At 37.7% G+C, this 15,065-nt stretch overlaps 1 protein-coding gene across 1 annotated transcript; it reads right to left on the reverse strand.

The window, feature by feature from the left end:
* Positions 1-13,892: 13,892 nt before the first annotated feature.
* LOC109425755 (mucin-2-like) lies at positions 13,893-14,834 on the reverse strand. The gene has a single exon (XM_029876399.2). It carries the CDS (start codon positions 14,832-14,834, stop codon positions 13,893-13,895), a length of 942 nt encoding a protein of 313 aa, XP_029732259.1.
* Between the last annotated feature and the right edge of the window lie 231 nt (positions 14,835-15,065).

Here is a 15,065-nt window from a genome sequence, read left to right on the forward strand (position 1 = left end):
TGTAAGTTCTTTTCCTCGAACGGTAGAGAAATCCATAAGGAACAGTTCAAGAGTTCGCAGTCGTATTTATCTGTGCTTTTATTATTGCCTGTCTTGTTCCATCGTCATTGTGTTCATTCTTCGTACCCATATCTAAAACTTGCGAACATTTATTAAGTTTTTAAAATACATTATGTTTAACAAAGATTTCCAAAACTTTTTGGAAAATGATTATACATTTTAAAGCATCTTCAAAATCTGTGTCTGGAAGCCGAAGTGATAAATGAACCACTCAATAGTTTTCTTCCCTTCTGTTGGTTCTGTTTCAATTACCAGGCGCGTCTATGTTCTCTCATCGAGTCGCATGGTTCGCGAAGGAACACAAAAACGATATCGTACAGTAAGGACTGCAGCTGAGATTAAAGAGAAGTTTTATAGAACATCTGAAGGATCTGAAGGAAAAACATTTTTTTTTTTGACTTGCTGTAAATTTGTGTAAACATCAATGACATCTACAGTGTATCCAACAATTGTCCGTACAGCAATTTTTTCAACAAAATTTTTCATACAAATATTTATAACTTTTTTATACGTTAAGGCTCAAGCATTCGTCATCATTTTTCGGAAAATAAAAAGCAGTTTTCTCGCTGCAAATCAAAACAAGGATCATGAAAATATATTCACTGCATTATATTCCTCATGTGGAGTACAGTGAATATATTTTCATAGCAAGAACTTTTGTTTTGAACGAAAAAACTGCTTTCAAATGTTTGATGATGACGATGATTTCAATGACGAAAAGTTCAACGTTAATTAAAAACGCTAAAATTTTGACCAATCATAAACAATATATCGGAGCTCCATTGATAAAATTTTAAACAAGATAGAATAAGTTTTCTAAACGTTTTAGTAAAGCTCGATGGTTTATTAAACCAAATTTTCTATATCTCTGGGAATTCCTTTAGTTTCTTCACAAACTTCTCCAGAGATTCCTTTTAGGATTCTTCCAGATATTTCTCCAGGAGTTCCTCTAAGAATTAATCCTGGGTATCTCCAAAATATGCTTTAGGGTACAGCAATTCCTCGGGGGATTTTTCCAAGAATTCCCCCAGGAATTCTTCCAAGTATGTCTTCGGATTTTTTTTTCCAAGGATTCCTCCAGAAATTCCTCAAGAGGTTTCTTCAGAAATTTCTCCAGGGATTCCTCCCAGATTGCCTCTAGGGAATCCTCCATTAATTCATCCAGGGATTTTCGCAGGGTGTCCTTCATGAATTTTTCCTGAAAAATCACACAATAATCCAAGAATTCCTCCAGAGATTTCTCAAGGAATTTATCTAGGGATTGCATCAGGAATTCTACCAGAGGTCCCTTGCAGAGTTCCTCTAGAGATTCCACCTGGAATTCATATAGGGATTTATCCAGGGATTGCTCCAGGCATTCGACCAGGAATTTCTCCAAAATTATTCCTTCTCCAAATTATTCCTTCGGAAATTCCTCCAGGGATTCCTCCAAGAATTTGTCCAGAAGTTCCTCCAGTTATTCCTCTAGAAGTTGCTTCAAAGATTTCCCCAGGAATTCCTCCCAGAATTCTTCTAGAGATTTCTCCAGGAATTCATTCGAGATAGTTGCACGGAATTCCTCCAAGAATTTCTCCAGGGTTTTCTCCAGAATTTTTTCCAGAAGTTCCTACATGCATTCCTTCTGAGATTCTCCCAGAAATTGCTTCAGAGATTCTCTCCAGGGATTTTTCCAAGAATTCCCCCGGAATTCTTCCAAGAATTTCTTTAGAAGTTCCTCTAGGTATTCCTCCAGGAATTTCTCAAGAGGTTTCTTCAAACATTTCCGGATTCCTCCCAGCTTTCCTCTTGGGAATCCTCATGGAATTCATCCAAGGATTCTTTCAGGATTTCCTTCAGGTTTTCCTTCCGAAATTCCTCCAGGAATTCCTCCAGGATTCCCTAAAGAGATTTTACTTGGAATTCACTTAGGGATTGCTCTGGAATTCTACCAGAGGTCCCTCTCAGAATTCCTCTAGGAATTTATCTAGGCATTCGACCAGGAATTACTTCAAGAATGCCTCCAGGAAATCCTCTAAGTATTATTTCAGAAATTCCTCCAAGGATTCCTCCAAGAATTCTTCTAGAGGTTTCTCCAGGAACACCTCCAGGTATACTTTCAGAAATATTAAGTTAAAATACACATTAACATAAACAAAAAAAAAATACTTTCAGAAATTCCTCCGAGACTTTCTCCACGAATTCCGTCAAGAATTTGTTTAGAAGTTCATCCAGGATTTCCTCTATCGATTTCTCAAATAGTTGCTTCAGGGATTTCTCCAGAAATTTCTCCAGGGATTTCTCCAAGAATTCCGAGCTCTAGGAATTCGTCCAGAAGCGCCTCTAACGATGCGTCCAGGAATTTTTCTAGGAACTTCTTCAGGTATTCCTCAAGCGATTTCTTTAGAAATTTCTCCATGGATTGATCCCATAATTGCTCTAGAATTCCTCCTTTAAGAAATTCTTCCAGGGATTTCTCCAGGAATTCCTTCAGGGATTGCTCCAGAGTTCTTTCAGAGATTGCTTCAGGAATTCCTGTATGATTCCTTCAGAAATCCCTCTTGGGGGTTTTCCAAAAATTTATTCAGGGGTTTCGCCAGAAATTTTAGAAATCCGTCCATCCTCTTTTCCAGGGATTCATCCAAGATTTTTTCCAGGATTACTCGATATTTTTTGAACTACCGTAAAACGGGGTATCATTGATCAGCGGGGTAACTTTGATCGGCTTGACCGACCTCATGAAATGTTCAAACAAGCATTTTGCATTGAATCGGTTTCTGCTATCGAATGGTATATTGTAATCTGCTATCATTTAGCTATTATATGACATGCAATTCATGAAAATTGAATTTTATAAATATTGAAATAAATCGATTTTTCCATAACTGTGTTTCGTAAGGCAATGAGATGCATTGTCAAACATTCATGCTTGGCGTGAATACTAGATACATTATGAGGTTCAAATCACTGTATTACTTCGATATGATACCCTAGAGTTGGATTTAATGAATGAAACTTTTATGAAATTGCTCTTTTTAAATGAAATACACGATTTATTAAAAGTAGCCTATCAATTACTTAAGTCATTGCCTACCTTTAGGCGTAATACGCGGTTTGGAGGATTTTAATCCTAAAATAACTCAAAAAGTGCATAACTTGTAAGAATTTGGACGACATATTCGAAATCAGCGACCCCGAATTTAGTGAGAAAGCGTATTTTCAACACTAACGAACATTGATCACTGACATGATCAATGTTACCCCAAATCAACAAAATCAAAAATTAGAATAAAAAGCCTGTTTAAAAAAAAGTTTTACAATACTTTTTCGAGTAGCTTAACACATACTCAGAGGGTCAGTACTTGTTTTAAAAATATAAAACATGTAACGTTTGCTTTACCAAGAGAATTATTCAAGAAAGATCAAAAATTCTGATCAATGTTACCCCGGATTACGGTACTTGAATGATTTCTAGAGGAATTTCTAAAGCGATTTGTTCCGTTCTGCGATTCTTTCAGAAATATATCCTGTGATTCTTTCACAGTCACTGTAACTTACTTTAAACATATAATTTTTTTTTTAGTTTTTATCAACGTGTATTTTAACTTAAATGCTAATTCTACACTCAAACTTAAACATATAAGTACTTTCAGACATTTTTCCAGGAAATCCTTAAGGAATTCACACAGAGAAGACTACAGAGAAGATTGCTAAAAAGCATAGACAAATTAGATGATTAATTATTGAAAAAAAAACTCTAGTTACTCATATTACTCAAATCTTCGGACGGGAAAATTTTGAAGTGATCCATGAAGAAAATTCTGGATTAGTCCTAAAAAGAGTTCATAATTTTCAAAAACTTCTGGAGGAAACACCAAATGAACTTCTGGAAGATTCCTGGAAACAATTCCAGCATATGAGTTTTTGAAGAAATCCCAGGAGAAATTCTAAGAAGTATCCCCATAAGAATTCCGTAAGTAAGAATTTCTCGAGTAGTCCTAGGATTCATTGCTGGAAGAATTACTGAAGGAATTGCTTGAGGAATCCAGCTGGAATTCATGGAGGAAGGCCAAGAGGGTTTCCTGTAGGAATTCTATAAGAAATTTATGAGGAATCACCGGAGGAAGTTTTTGGAATAGTCTTAGGAAAAAAAATGGAGGAATTCTTAGCATGATTTATTATAGAAAATTCAGCAGAAGTTCTAGGAGAAATTGTTAAAGGAAACTGTACAGGTATTTTTTGATAAAACCCATCAGGAATACCTGGGAGAATTCAAAGAGAAATTCCTTTAAGGACAAACGTCTTGAAATCCCGCTTCAACATTGCATCGAAACTTCAGACGCACAAATCTCAAGAAGCAAGTTGCAAACAACAATGTATTTCATTATTCTGTTCTTGCTCACTTGTAATTAGCTTAAATTAAAAAGCTCGGGTGCACTGGTTTTGTTTACGAAGAGATTTGTGCCCTCGAAATCGTGAGTAGATGCCAAAGTCAGCCATGGTGACGGCCATTTTGGGATTCTAACAAGTCTGTCCTTAAGTAATACCTGGAGGAATATCTAGAGAAACCCTGAAAGAACCGGTAGAGGTATTCTGGAGGAGTTCATAGAGAAGGCCCTGAAAGAATCGCGGGAGGAATTGCTGAATCTTAGGAGGATTTTTCTGATGAATTCCAGCAAGAGATCCAGGATAAATTTTTATAGGAACTATTACAAGAATTCCTGGAGGTACCATAGTTACAATTTCTGGATTGCTGGAAGAACCACAGGAGGAGTTGTTTGAGGAATCCTTGGCCGAGAGGTGTTTCTGCAGAAATTCCATGAGAAATTTCTGTAGGAATCTCTGGATAAAATCTCCAGAAGAATTCATGGATGAGTCCTTGGAGAAATCCCTGGAAGAGAACAACCGAAAGAATTTCTGCAACAATCCCAGGTAGATTGTCCGAAAGGTTCCAGCAAGAAAGCCAGAAGCATGCTCTAGCAGAATCCCTAGCAAAATTTCTGAAGTACCGTAGTTAGAATTTCTGGAGGAGTCCTAGCAACAATAGATGGAAGAATTGCTTGAGGGATCCCAGCTGGAGTTTGTGGATTAAATCTCTGAAGCATGCCCTGGAGGAATCACCGAAGGAACTTCTAGAATAATCCCAAGAAGATTGTCTTGAATTATCCCAAGAATTCTTAAAGGAACTTCTGGATGAGTGCTTTGAATTATGGGCAGTACCTTTGAAGGAATTTCTAGAGAAATCCTACAAACCAAAATTTTTGAAATGCTTCCAGCGCGCAAAAAATCAGCAAAAGAAATTGCTGAATTTCAGCAACATTTTTGCTGAATTTCAGCAACATTTTTGCTGAATTTCAGCACAACGTTGCTGATGAACTGTCAAAATTACTGGATGATTCAGCAAGTTGAAAAATAATTGCTGATACTCAGTAATTTGTATTGCTGAAGGCAATCAGCACGCAAAAAAATCAGCAAAGTTTGTTGATTACCAGCAAAAATATTTTGTAGTGTAGTAGGCATTGCTGGAGAAATCTCTACAGAAAGTATTGGAGAAATCCCATCAGGAATTCCGGGGTATTCCTAAGACAGGCTACTTTAATAAATACCTGAAGGAATACCTACAGTCCACCTTGGAAGAATCGGTAAAGGTACTCTGGAGAAACCACAAAGAGTAATCTCAAACAGTATTCCTGGAAATGCTCCAGTTTTCTTGAGAAGTCCTAATAGGAATAGCTTGAGGAATCACAGCTGGAATACATGAAGGAATGTCAATTATGAGTTCCTGGGGAGATTCCATGAGGAATTTCTGGAAGAACCGCTGGATGAAATCTCAGCCGGAAGCCCTGGATAAAACCTTGAAGAAATCATTGGAAGAAGTAATTTCTGGAAAATTCTAGAAGGATTTCTAGGAAGAATCCCGGCAGGAATGCTAGAAGAAATCTCTAGAAGAATTTCTAGTAGAATTCCTAAAGGTACCACCACCACAGTTAGAATTTCTGGAGGAGTTCTAAGAGAAATTGTTAAAAAAATCGCAGCAGGAGTTGCTTGAGGAATCCCAGCTAGAATTTTCAAAGGAAGGCCAATAGGCGCTCCTGGAGGTATCCCATGAGGAATTTTTGAGGAATCCCTTGAGAAAATCTCTGAAAGAATTCCAGGAAAAATCACCGGAGGAACTTCTGGAAGAGTTCCAGGAAGTTTGGCTTGAATAATCTCACTATGATTTCCTGAAGGAATGACAATAGAAATTTCTAGAAAAACTTCTACAAGAATTCCAAGAAATAAGTATCATAGTCAGAATTTCTGGAAGAATCGCTAGAAATATCTCCGCAGAAATTTCTAATTCAAACTAGGACTTCCTGGAGGAATCCTAAGGAAAGTTCAATGAAGGATTATCTCGATGATGTCCATAGGCCGAAAATCTCGATAATAAAGTTATATATAAAAAAATATCTCGATGAAGCCATCAAGTAATACCTTCAGAAATCCCTGGAAGAATCGTTAAAGGTATCCCAAGGAACAATCACTCATTTAATCAACATTGCAAAGACATTTTTATTCCACATTTGATTGAATTACAGTTAAACATTATTTCATCACAGCTTGTAATCAGGCGTTGTTCCAACAAAAGTGGAGAAGTTATTCAGCCATTTTTTTCCAAGCGCGATACAGGCTTTACAGTCGGAAGTAATCTGTGCTATATAAGCCTCATATTAAACTTGTATTCAGCTATGATAACCTGCTGAAAACAAAAACAATTTGAACTACGAGGTGCAATTATAGTCCAATCATGTTTATTTGTCTCATCTAAACGCATTTATAACACACAAGCTCTTCTAAAAATTTATCAACTTGAGAGTCGAACTCGTGATCTCCCAATCGCCCGCCGCATGCCTTGCTGTCTGTGCCATCCTAGAATTTTAAAATTGCTCGTTGAGAGCGAAACATCTTCACAAAGCTGTCCAAGATCAATATTCAGATTTATGGAAGATTGGAAATATTTACCAAAAAAAAGTTGTGAAGATTACTACAACTTCGAAATTGCTACGAAAATAAGCAAATGATTCAAATTATTTGCATTGGTATGCAACAAACATCAATACATATTTAAAAATGACAAACTGCTCTATTATAATCACTTTGACCTTGTTCAATCGAACAAGTAAATCATAAATCCGTTTATATAGCTTACTGTACCATTATTGAACGTATCCACAATAACTGCAGTATTAAACATCAAAAGCATTTGTTCAACTTATGTAAACCACAATAATCAGCTATCGAAAACTGTGGAACATATGCTTTTTAACGCGTAGAAAAAAGTTCTTCAACTTATATTAAAGTTTGTAAGGGAAAATCGAACAAATAGAAATTGCTGTCGCTTGTTAAGCTTGTAATTAAATTGCTGATCAGATACGTGTCAAATGCTGCATTTTGGCTTATTTACAATGTAAACAGCATTATTTCAGCTTATTATTCAGCACTAGGTTCTGTTCAGCTGAGAATATTATAAACCAGCAATAATTCGACATGCATGCTTATTTATGACTTCGAATTGTTCTTTTGGTAATCCTTGTGGTATTCTTGGAGGAGTCCACGGATGAATCGCAGGAGCAAATATTTCGGATAACACAAAAATAGCTTAGAAAATTTCGTGATTATTTAAGATATCATTAAATAATCACGAAATTTGAGGTGTCACTTAAGGGGCCCATATAGCCGAGGCGGTAAACGCACGGGTATTCAGCATGACCATGCTGAGGGTGACGGGTTCGATTCCCGGTCGGTCCAGGATCTTTTCGTAAAGCAAATTTCTTTGACTTCCTTGGGCATTAGGCCTGTCCAGCTTTTCAAAAATGTTCTCTGATTCTCAAGTCCACCCCCATATTTTGATTGGCATCCTAAAAGAAGTAGGGGTAGGCGGGGCATAATGAGCAGGTGGGGCATAATGAGCACCTTGTATTTTCACTGTAAATTTCCAAATTTTCAAAACAAATTGCTTGATTGTAGTTTAATTACCTCAAATCCAATGCATTGATGACGAAACATTTGTCAAAAAAGCCGTTTGCTTTGAAAAAATAGTCAAAATGCGTGAAGTGGTCATGTACTGGGGAAATATTATAAGAATCAGCTGACCTAAAATAAGGTTTTGGAATGAAAATAAAAACGTAATGGATATCTATCAAATTTCTTGATGTTTACTGGGTCAATAAAATGTATTTGTAACACTTTCAAAATATTTGTATAATTATTTTGTTAAAAAAATATACTTTAAAAAGTTGATAGTAGGGTGGGGCAAAATGAGCAACTGATGGAAAAATGATGAAAATTTTTAGCATTTTAAACAAACGATTTTCACTTTTGGTTTTCTTTGTTACGATGCATATAGTAAGGTTTTATCATTAATTTTCAATTTATTAGCTTTAAAAAATCAGTATCTGTAAATTATCACCGTTTAAAAATGCTTTAATAGTAAACTCCATGGAACCCCACCGTTCCCTACAAATTAAACCCCATAATCCCCTCAAATTCTTATTGGTTGTTGCCGGTATGCTTTATCATTGACAAGAACAGTCAGTTAACATTTGATTGTGTACAGAACACGGATTGATCATCCTGCCCCACCTAGGGTGCTCATTATGCCCCACCTCTAAAACGCAATCCACAATTTTATACGTTTTTAAAAACATTAAATTTTGCAACATTTATAGCTATATTCGAAATTTCAACGATTAGTTTTCGTCAGATAAGGTTCAAATGAGGATTATACGTCAAAATGGGGCACGTTCGGTGTAGTACTAGATTTGTAGTAATGAGCTGAATTTTAGTATGGTGAGAAGGTCAATTCTCCGTTTCTGCAATGAAATGGTGTAAAAAGCGTGGGTATTATGATTCCTTGGCTAATTTGATGCTGTTTGAGCAAAACTTTGGATAACTGTATTGTTTATGTTGCAAGAAATGGAGAAAACAACAACACTATTGCCCAAAGTTTTGCTCAAACAGCATCAAATTAGGCAAGGAATCATAATACCCACGCTTTTTGTACCATTTCACTACAGAAACGGAGAATTGGCCTTCTCACCATACTAAAATTCAGCTCATTACTACAAATCTAGTACTTCACCGATCTGTCCTATTGCACATTGATTGCGCTTAATTTACTGGATTTGGTGGCAAAATGCTTAAGCTGCTCATTATGCCCCGCCTACCCCTAACTGGTCAAAATTTCAGCCAAATCCATTAAAATTAAGAGGTGCATCAAATCAATTTTGTGTTTTTCGACTATTTTTGAACTTCAAAAAATCATAACTACACTAAAACATGTCAAAACTTAATTCTTCCGGCAGAAATTGAAAGCTATACTTGTTTGCTACAACTTCTCCGAACAACGTGTGCCAATAAAATTGAAGGAAACATGTGTAATTATCACATTTGTAATCAGAAAAACCTTAAAAAATTGATTTTTTGATAGATTTTGTTCTGGAATACCCTAATATACGTAATAAGTTGGATTTTTCAAAACGGCATCATATTCTCTAATGTTTTTTGGTTATTTGCTTCTTTGGCACCAATGCTGTAGGAGTTGAGCAAAAATTACTAAAATTCGTGAAAGCCAAATGTGGCCTAAAAACTAGCTTTTCGGGTGCAATCACGCTTTGGCGCGCAAAAAGTGGCATCGCGTCAGCACTGATATGATAGCCAACACCTGTCATCGCGCTTGTTTGTTATCACCCGTGGTAGGGGGTAGCCAAGGCAAACTACTAGGAAGCAAAGCTACTACGTTCAGTACAATTTCGCGCCACAACGTGATTGCCTCCAAAAAGCTAGTTTTTAGGCCACATTTGACTTTCACGAATTTTAGTAATTTTTGCTCAACTCCTACAGCATTGATGTCAAAGAAGCAAATAACCAAAAAACATTGGAGAATATGATGCCGTTTTGAAAAATCCAACTTATTAAGTATATTAGGGTGTTCCAGAACGAAATCTATCAAAAAATCAATTTTTTAAGGTTTTTCTGATTACAAATGTGATAATTACACATGTTTCCTTCAATTTTATTGGCACACGTTGTTCGGAGAAGTTGTAGCAGACAAGTATAGCTTTCAATTTCTGCCGGAAGAATTAGGTTTTGACATGTTTTAGAGTAGTTATGATTTTTTGAAGTTCAAAAATAGTCGAAAAACACAAAATTGATTTGATGCACCTCTTAATTTCAATGGATTTGGCTGAAATTTTGACCAGTTACTTCTTTTAGGATGCCAATCAAAATATGGGGGTGGACTTGAGAATCAGAGAACATTTTTGAAAAGCTGGACAGGCCTATTGGGCATAGAGTATCTTCGTGCCTGCCACACGATATACGCATGCAAAATGGTCATTGGCAGAGGAAGCTTTCAGTTAATAACTGTGGAAGTGCTCATAGAACACTAAGCTGAGAAGCAGGCTTTGTCCCATTGAGGACGTTACGCCAAGAAGAGAGAAAGAGGTGTCATTTAACGGTATTTGTTTAATTTCGAAAAATTGATCCCGGAATCACCGGAACCGGTTTTCGGGAATTCATATATCGGGTACAAAATGGTCAAAAGTATTTCAGGAAACGTGATACTGGCGTACTTTGAAATTACGCATGACACTATTAACTATTATCAAAACTAAAGTCGGGAACTTTCAAAATCATGAAGTTTGATATGTCGCATGATGATGTTTATTCTTCTTTGAAAAACGGACACCGGAACCACCGGAACCGATTTCCGTAAGTTCCGCATATCGGTTCCAAAATAACCAAAAACCAAATATTTCGGATAACACAAAAACAGCGCAGAATAATGTATTTTGAAAAATCACGTGGTTTGAGATGTCGCATGATAATATTGAACCATATTCAAAAATAGACCCCAGTTCACTTAGGTCTGAAAACTAAACTGTTCTCATATCGAAAATTCATATTTTCCAAAATGGAAAATTCCCAATTTGATTTCGGAACCACGTGGCCATTCCAACACTCCCCAACAAATCCCTTAATAAGAAGGATATGTGCTTCTTGTGTCAAAATTTGGTTGGAAAATATTGAACAACAAAGAAGTTATAGCGAAAAGAGTGTTTTTTCGTGCTCTCGTTGATAGCTGAAAAACAGATTATGCAGCAAAAATTTTCAAAATCAAGCTTAAGAACGGCTTATTTATCGCCTTTTTATCTATTGTAAAACAAAAATGTTTGTTGAGAATATTTTCAAAAGGTTTTCATAAACATGTAGAGAAAGGATCAAGGCATCTTTTATTTTATTTTCTGGTGGAAAAGTTTTTCATTATTGCAGAAACGGTTTTGCCTTTCTCTTACACCAAAGTGTACTGAAAGGCTTTCTGTTTACTCAAAAAATAATTTTTCCCTAGAAGGCTCGGCAAGTCAAGTCACATATGCCAATCAACTCGGTTCGACGAACTGAGATGATGGCTGTATGTGTGTATGTGTGTATGTCTGTGCGCAGGCATTTCAGTGATCCGGACCAGCACCGGTAGTGGTCATACATAAAACTGAACCAAACCCCATCGACACATCAAACCGCGGCGATTTTTGTAACCTTTAGCAAGGTTGACGAATTGTGTGCGGAAATCAACACTGGAGATCAGAAACTCCACGATGTCGGCCCAAAATTCAAGATGTTAGCCCAATATTCTAGATGGCGGCTCCGAATCCAAGATAACGGCTGCGAATTTAAAATGGCGGCTGTTTAATGTAGTTTTAGGCACAGACGAACCAGCCAAGGGCTGAAAGACAAATAAATCATTTTTAGGCTCTAAAATCATGGAATATGGGGAAGATGTCTGGAGTCCGAAAATAATGACCAGAATATCCAAAATAGTGCTCTAAAATCCAAGATGGCGGCTGTTTTATGGTGTTATGGTGAAAATGACGACCAGAATATCCAAGATGGTGGTCTAAAATCCAAGATGGTGGCTCCAAATTCAGGATGGCGTCTGTTTAATGGAATTTTAGGAACTAACAGGATGCACTATGGGTATACCAAATGGGGAAGAAGTCTGGAGTTCAAAAGTTGCGACCAGAATACTAGAGTTTTAGGTTCTAAAACCATTCAATGTGTACATATTTGGTATGAGAAATGTGGCCTTTGATAAAGTGTGACAAGCAAAAATATAGGAAAAACCCATACAAAGGGGGGAGGGGGAGTCTCAAAATCCCAATTTTAGCGTGACGTACTTAATGGATGCTCCCTTATAAGAATTTCTTATGGAAATCAAAACTTTTTCTTATGTCAAAATTTCATAAGACAATCTTATGTCTTTCTTAAGATGAGTTTTCTCAACAGTGTAGAAGATGTCCGGAGTTCAAACAAAGATCAAAGATGGCGATCTAAAATCTATGACGGCGTCCCAAAATTTAAGATAGTGGCTGTTCAATGGTGTTTTAGGCTAATAAATTATCCAATATGGGTATATTTGCTCTGAAGTTAGACTAGTGGTTTAGGCTATGGATCGCCATTCCGGAGGCGGCGGGTTCGATTCCTGTTCCAGTTGGGAAATTTTTCTCGATCACCGGGGCATAGTGTACTTGCCTCACAATCTACAAATTCATGCAATGGCAGATAAAGAAAGCCCTTCAATAATTAACTGTGGAAGTGCTCTAAGAGCTGATTTCTCCACCTCGGCTTAACCCGTAAGCCAGGCTTACCCATATAGTTAAACTCGGTTAAACGCCTAAGGCAGGGTGAAGAAATCGCCCCTAAGAACATTAAGTTGAAGAGAGGCAGGGCAAGTTCCAATGTGAACGTCGAGCCATAAAGAAGAAGAATAAGAATATGGGTATATTTCCGGAATCCAAAAATAGTAATCAGAACAATTGAGATGGCGGTCCAATATCCAGGATGGCGACTGTTTAATGGAGCTTTAGGCTCTGGGGCGATTTCTTCACCCTGGCTTAAGCGTTAAGCCAGGTTTAACTGGGTAAGTCTGGCTTACCGGTTAAGCCGAGGTGAAGAAATCGGCCATAAGTCTGAAACATCAAAAGCCAGATGAACGATATGAGGTCTGGTGCTATGAAATGGATTTTTGTTAAACGTATGAAAGTGCGATATTTATCAACATGTAAGTGTAGAATTAGCTATAAGTTAAAATACACATTAATAAAAACAAAAAAAACAAAAAAAATCAACATGTCAGTTGAGTTTTGTTGAAGTGGGTTTTTTAAGGTACAAGAAAGGCGCCATCACCGCTAGGTGGATTGATTTTTTTTTGCTCAAAAATGTTTTTTGCAAAAAACGAAAAACATTTTCCAAATGTGAGCATTTTGTTTGCGTACTTTATTCTGTCCAGTACTGTATTATGCGTTGCGCGGAAATTTTTGAGCGCAAGTGCTCGTATACCTCCGCCAGTACGGTAAATCGTGTTGGTGTTTTCGGCGCAGTATTCTTTGGCCCATTCGCGCACTTATCGTAAAAGACACCAGAACGATTAAACGTACGAGCGGAGGTCTATTAGCGATTTTGCACCATTTTCGCTCTCTATTTTCTTGCAACGGATAATAATTATGGTAGAAATTCAATTCGAATGATTGGAGACTAAAAACTGAACAATTACGCAAACATGTTCGAAAAATGTGCTTTATGTACTAAGTTGAACAGAATTGAGCTTTATAATTTCTTGTGCCATTAAAAATTGTTCTTGTTATGTTAATATAATTATTATTTTTTTTAAGAATTTAGGACTACTCTAAGAATTTGAAGCTACAACACTTTTGGTAATCTATTATAAATAAGTTATTTATTCAACAGTTTCTTTTTTAAATAATGGCAAAGCTTTAGTTCTTGTCCTTAAAATTAGAGAAATACTAGCAAACAGCTGTTCACAGTTCGTCTTCACCATCATCCTCCTCGGCAGCCGTATTAGTATCTCTAGGTTTAGTTCCATCGTCCTCATTCTCCTCTTCGTCGTCATCTTCACCATAGTCGTCTTCGTACTCATCCGAGGACGGCGTGGTCGAAGTGCGCACGAACAACCTTAGCCGGTTCATGGCCTGCCTGTGTCGTGAGTCTGGCTTGGGGACGATTCGTATCGTGCTGAATCTCGGAGTAGTCGTAGTAGGCTCCGTGGTCGTCGTGGTTGTAGTGGTGGTTGTGGTGGATGGGCGAGTGGACCGGATCCTTGTGGGGTAAGGTGGCCGATTTTGTAATCTGGAGAGGCGCTGCTGTTGCGGAGAGAGGGTTGTCCTGCTCGTGATTGTTGTCGGGTCTGTGGTTGTAGTTGTGACTAGTTCCGTTGATGTTTCCTCATCCATCGGCGTAGTCTCAACATCTTCGATGAAAGGTTCAGACGTAGTTTCCTCGGTTGTGGGTTCTTCGGCAGCTTCAGTGGACGTTGTTGGTTTCGTAGTCGTTTCCGGGTAGACTAGGACTACTTTGGTGAGCGTTTCGGGACTTTCGGTCGTTGCGTCCGGAGGCATTATTATCATGATGTTCGAAGGTAGCGTTTCAGGCGGCTTACGCCATGCGCCCTGTCGATCAAATCCGTTTTCATCAAAGTAGAAATCTTCGTTCCCTAGCGTTTGGAAGTATGGTCCGCAGCAGTGATTGTACGTATGATCATCACACTCGAAGTTGGTGTTCAGGAAGTTCTGCTCATTCAGGCTAACGCCTTGGCTGTAGCACGTGTTGATCGGTACACAAGGACACCGTCGTAGAAGTGAATCAATCTCCTTGAACATCAAAGTCTGATCCACTGGATCGGTTGCCGCTTGGATACTGGGTAGCCACAAGCCAACAATAAGTATGATTCGAGGCCAATCCATTCTAAAACACAAATCCCAAAAAAAGGTCAATCATTGAACCTCGAAAGTCCACTTGGCCAAAATTTACCTTTTTTTTTTGACTGCCTAATCACACATCACTCTACCTGTTGACGACCCTTCGCGAACTGATGGACATTAAACCGCGGGTGGCGCATGGCACTGCTTTAAATAATTTTCGGGAAAGAGGGTGTTCTATCGGACGAATCCGCTTAGTTCGGCAGAAACTGGATT

This window comes from Aedes albopictus, chromosome 3 (assembly GCF_035046485.1).
Source record: "Aedes albopictus strain Foshan chromosome 3, AalbF5, whole genome shotgun sequence".
Classification (NCBI taxonomy): Eukaryota; Metazoa; Arthropoda; class Insecta; order Diptera; family Culicidae; genus Aedes; species Aedes albopictus.

Bases quoted from the DNA above. Each gene is read 5' to 3' on its own strand.
- LOC109425755 (XM_029876399.2), bottom strand. From the start codon at position 14,834: ATGGATTGGCCTCGAATCATACTTATTGTTGGCTTGTGGCTACCCAGT.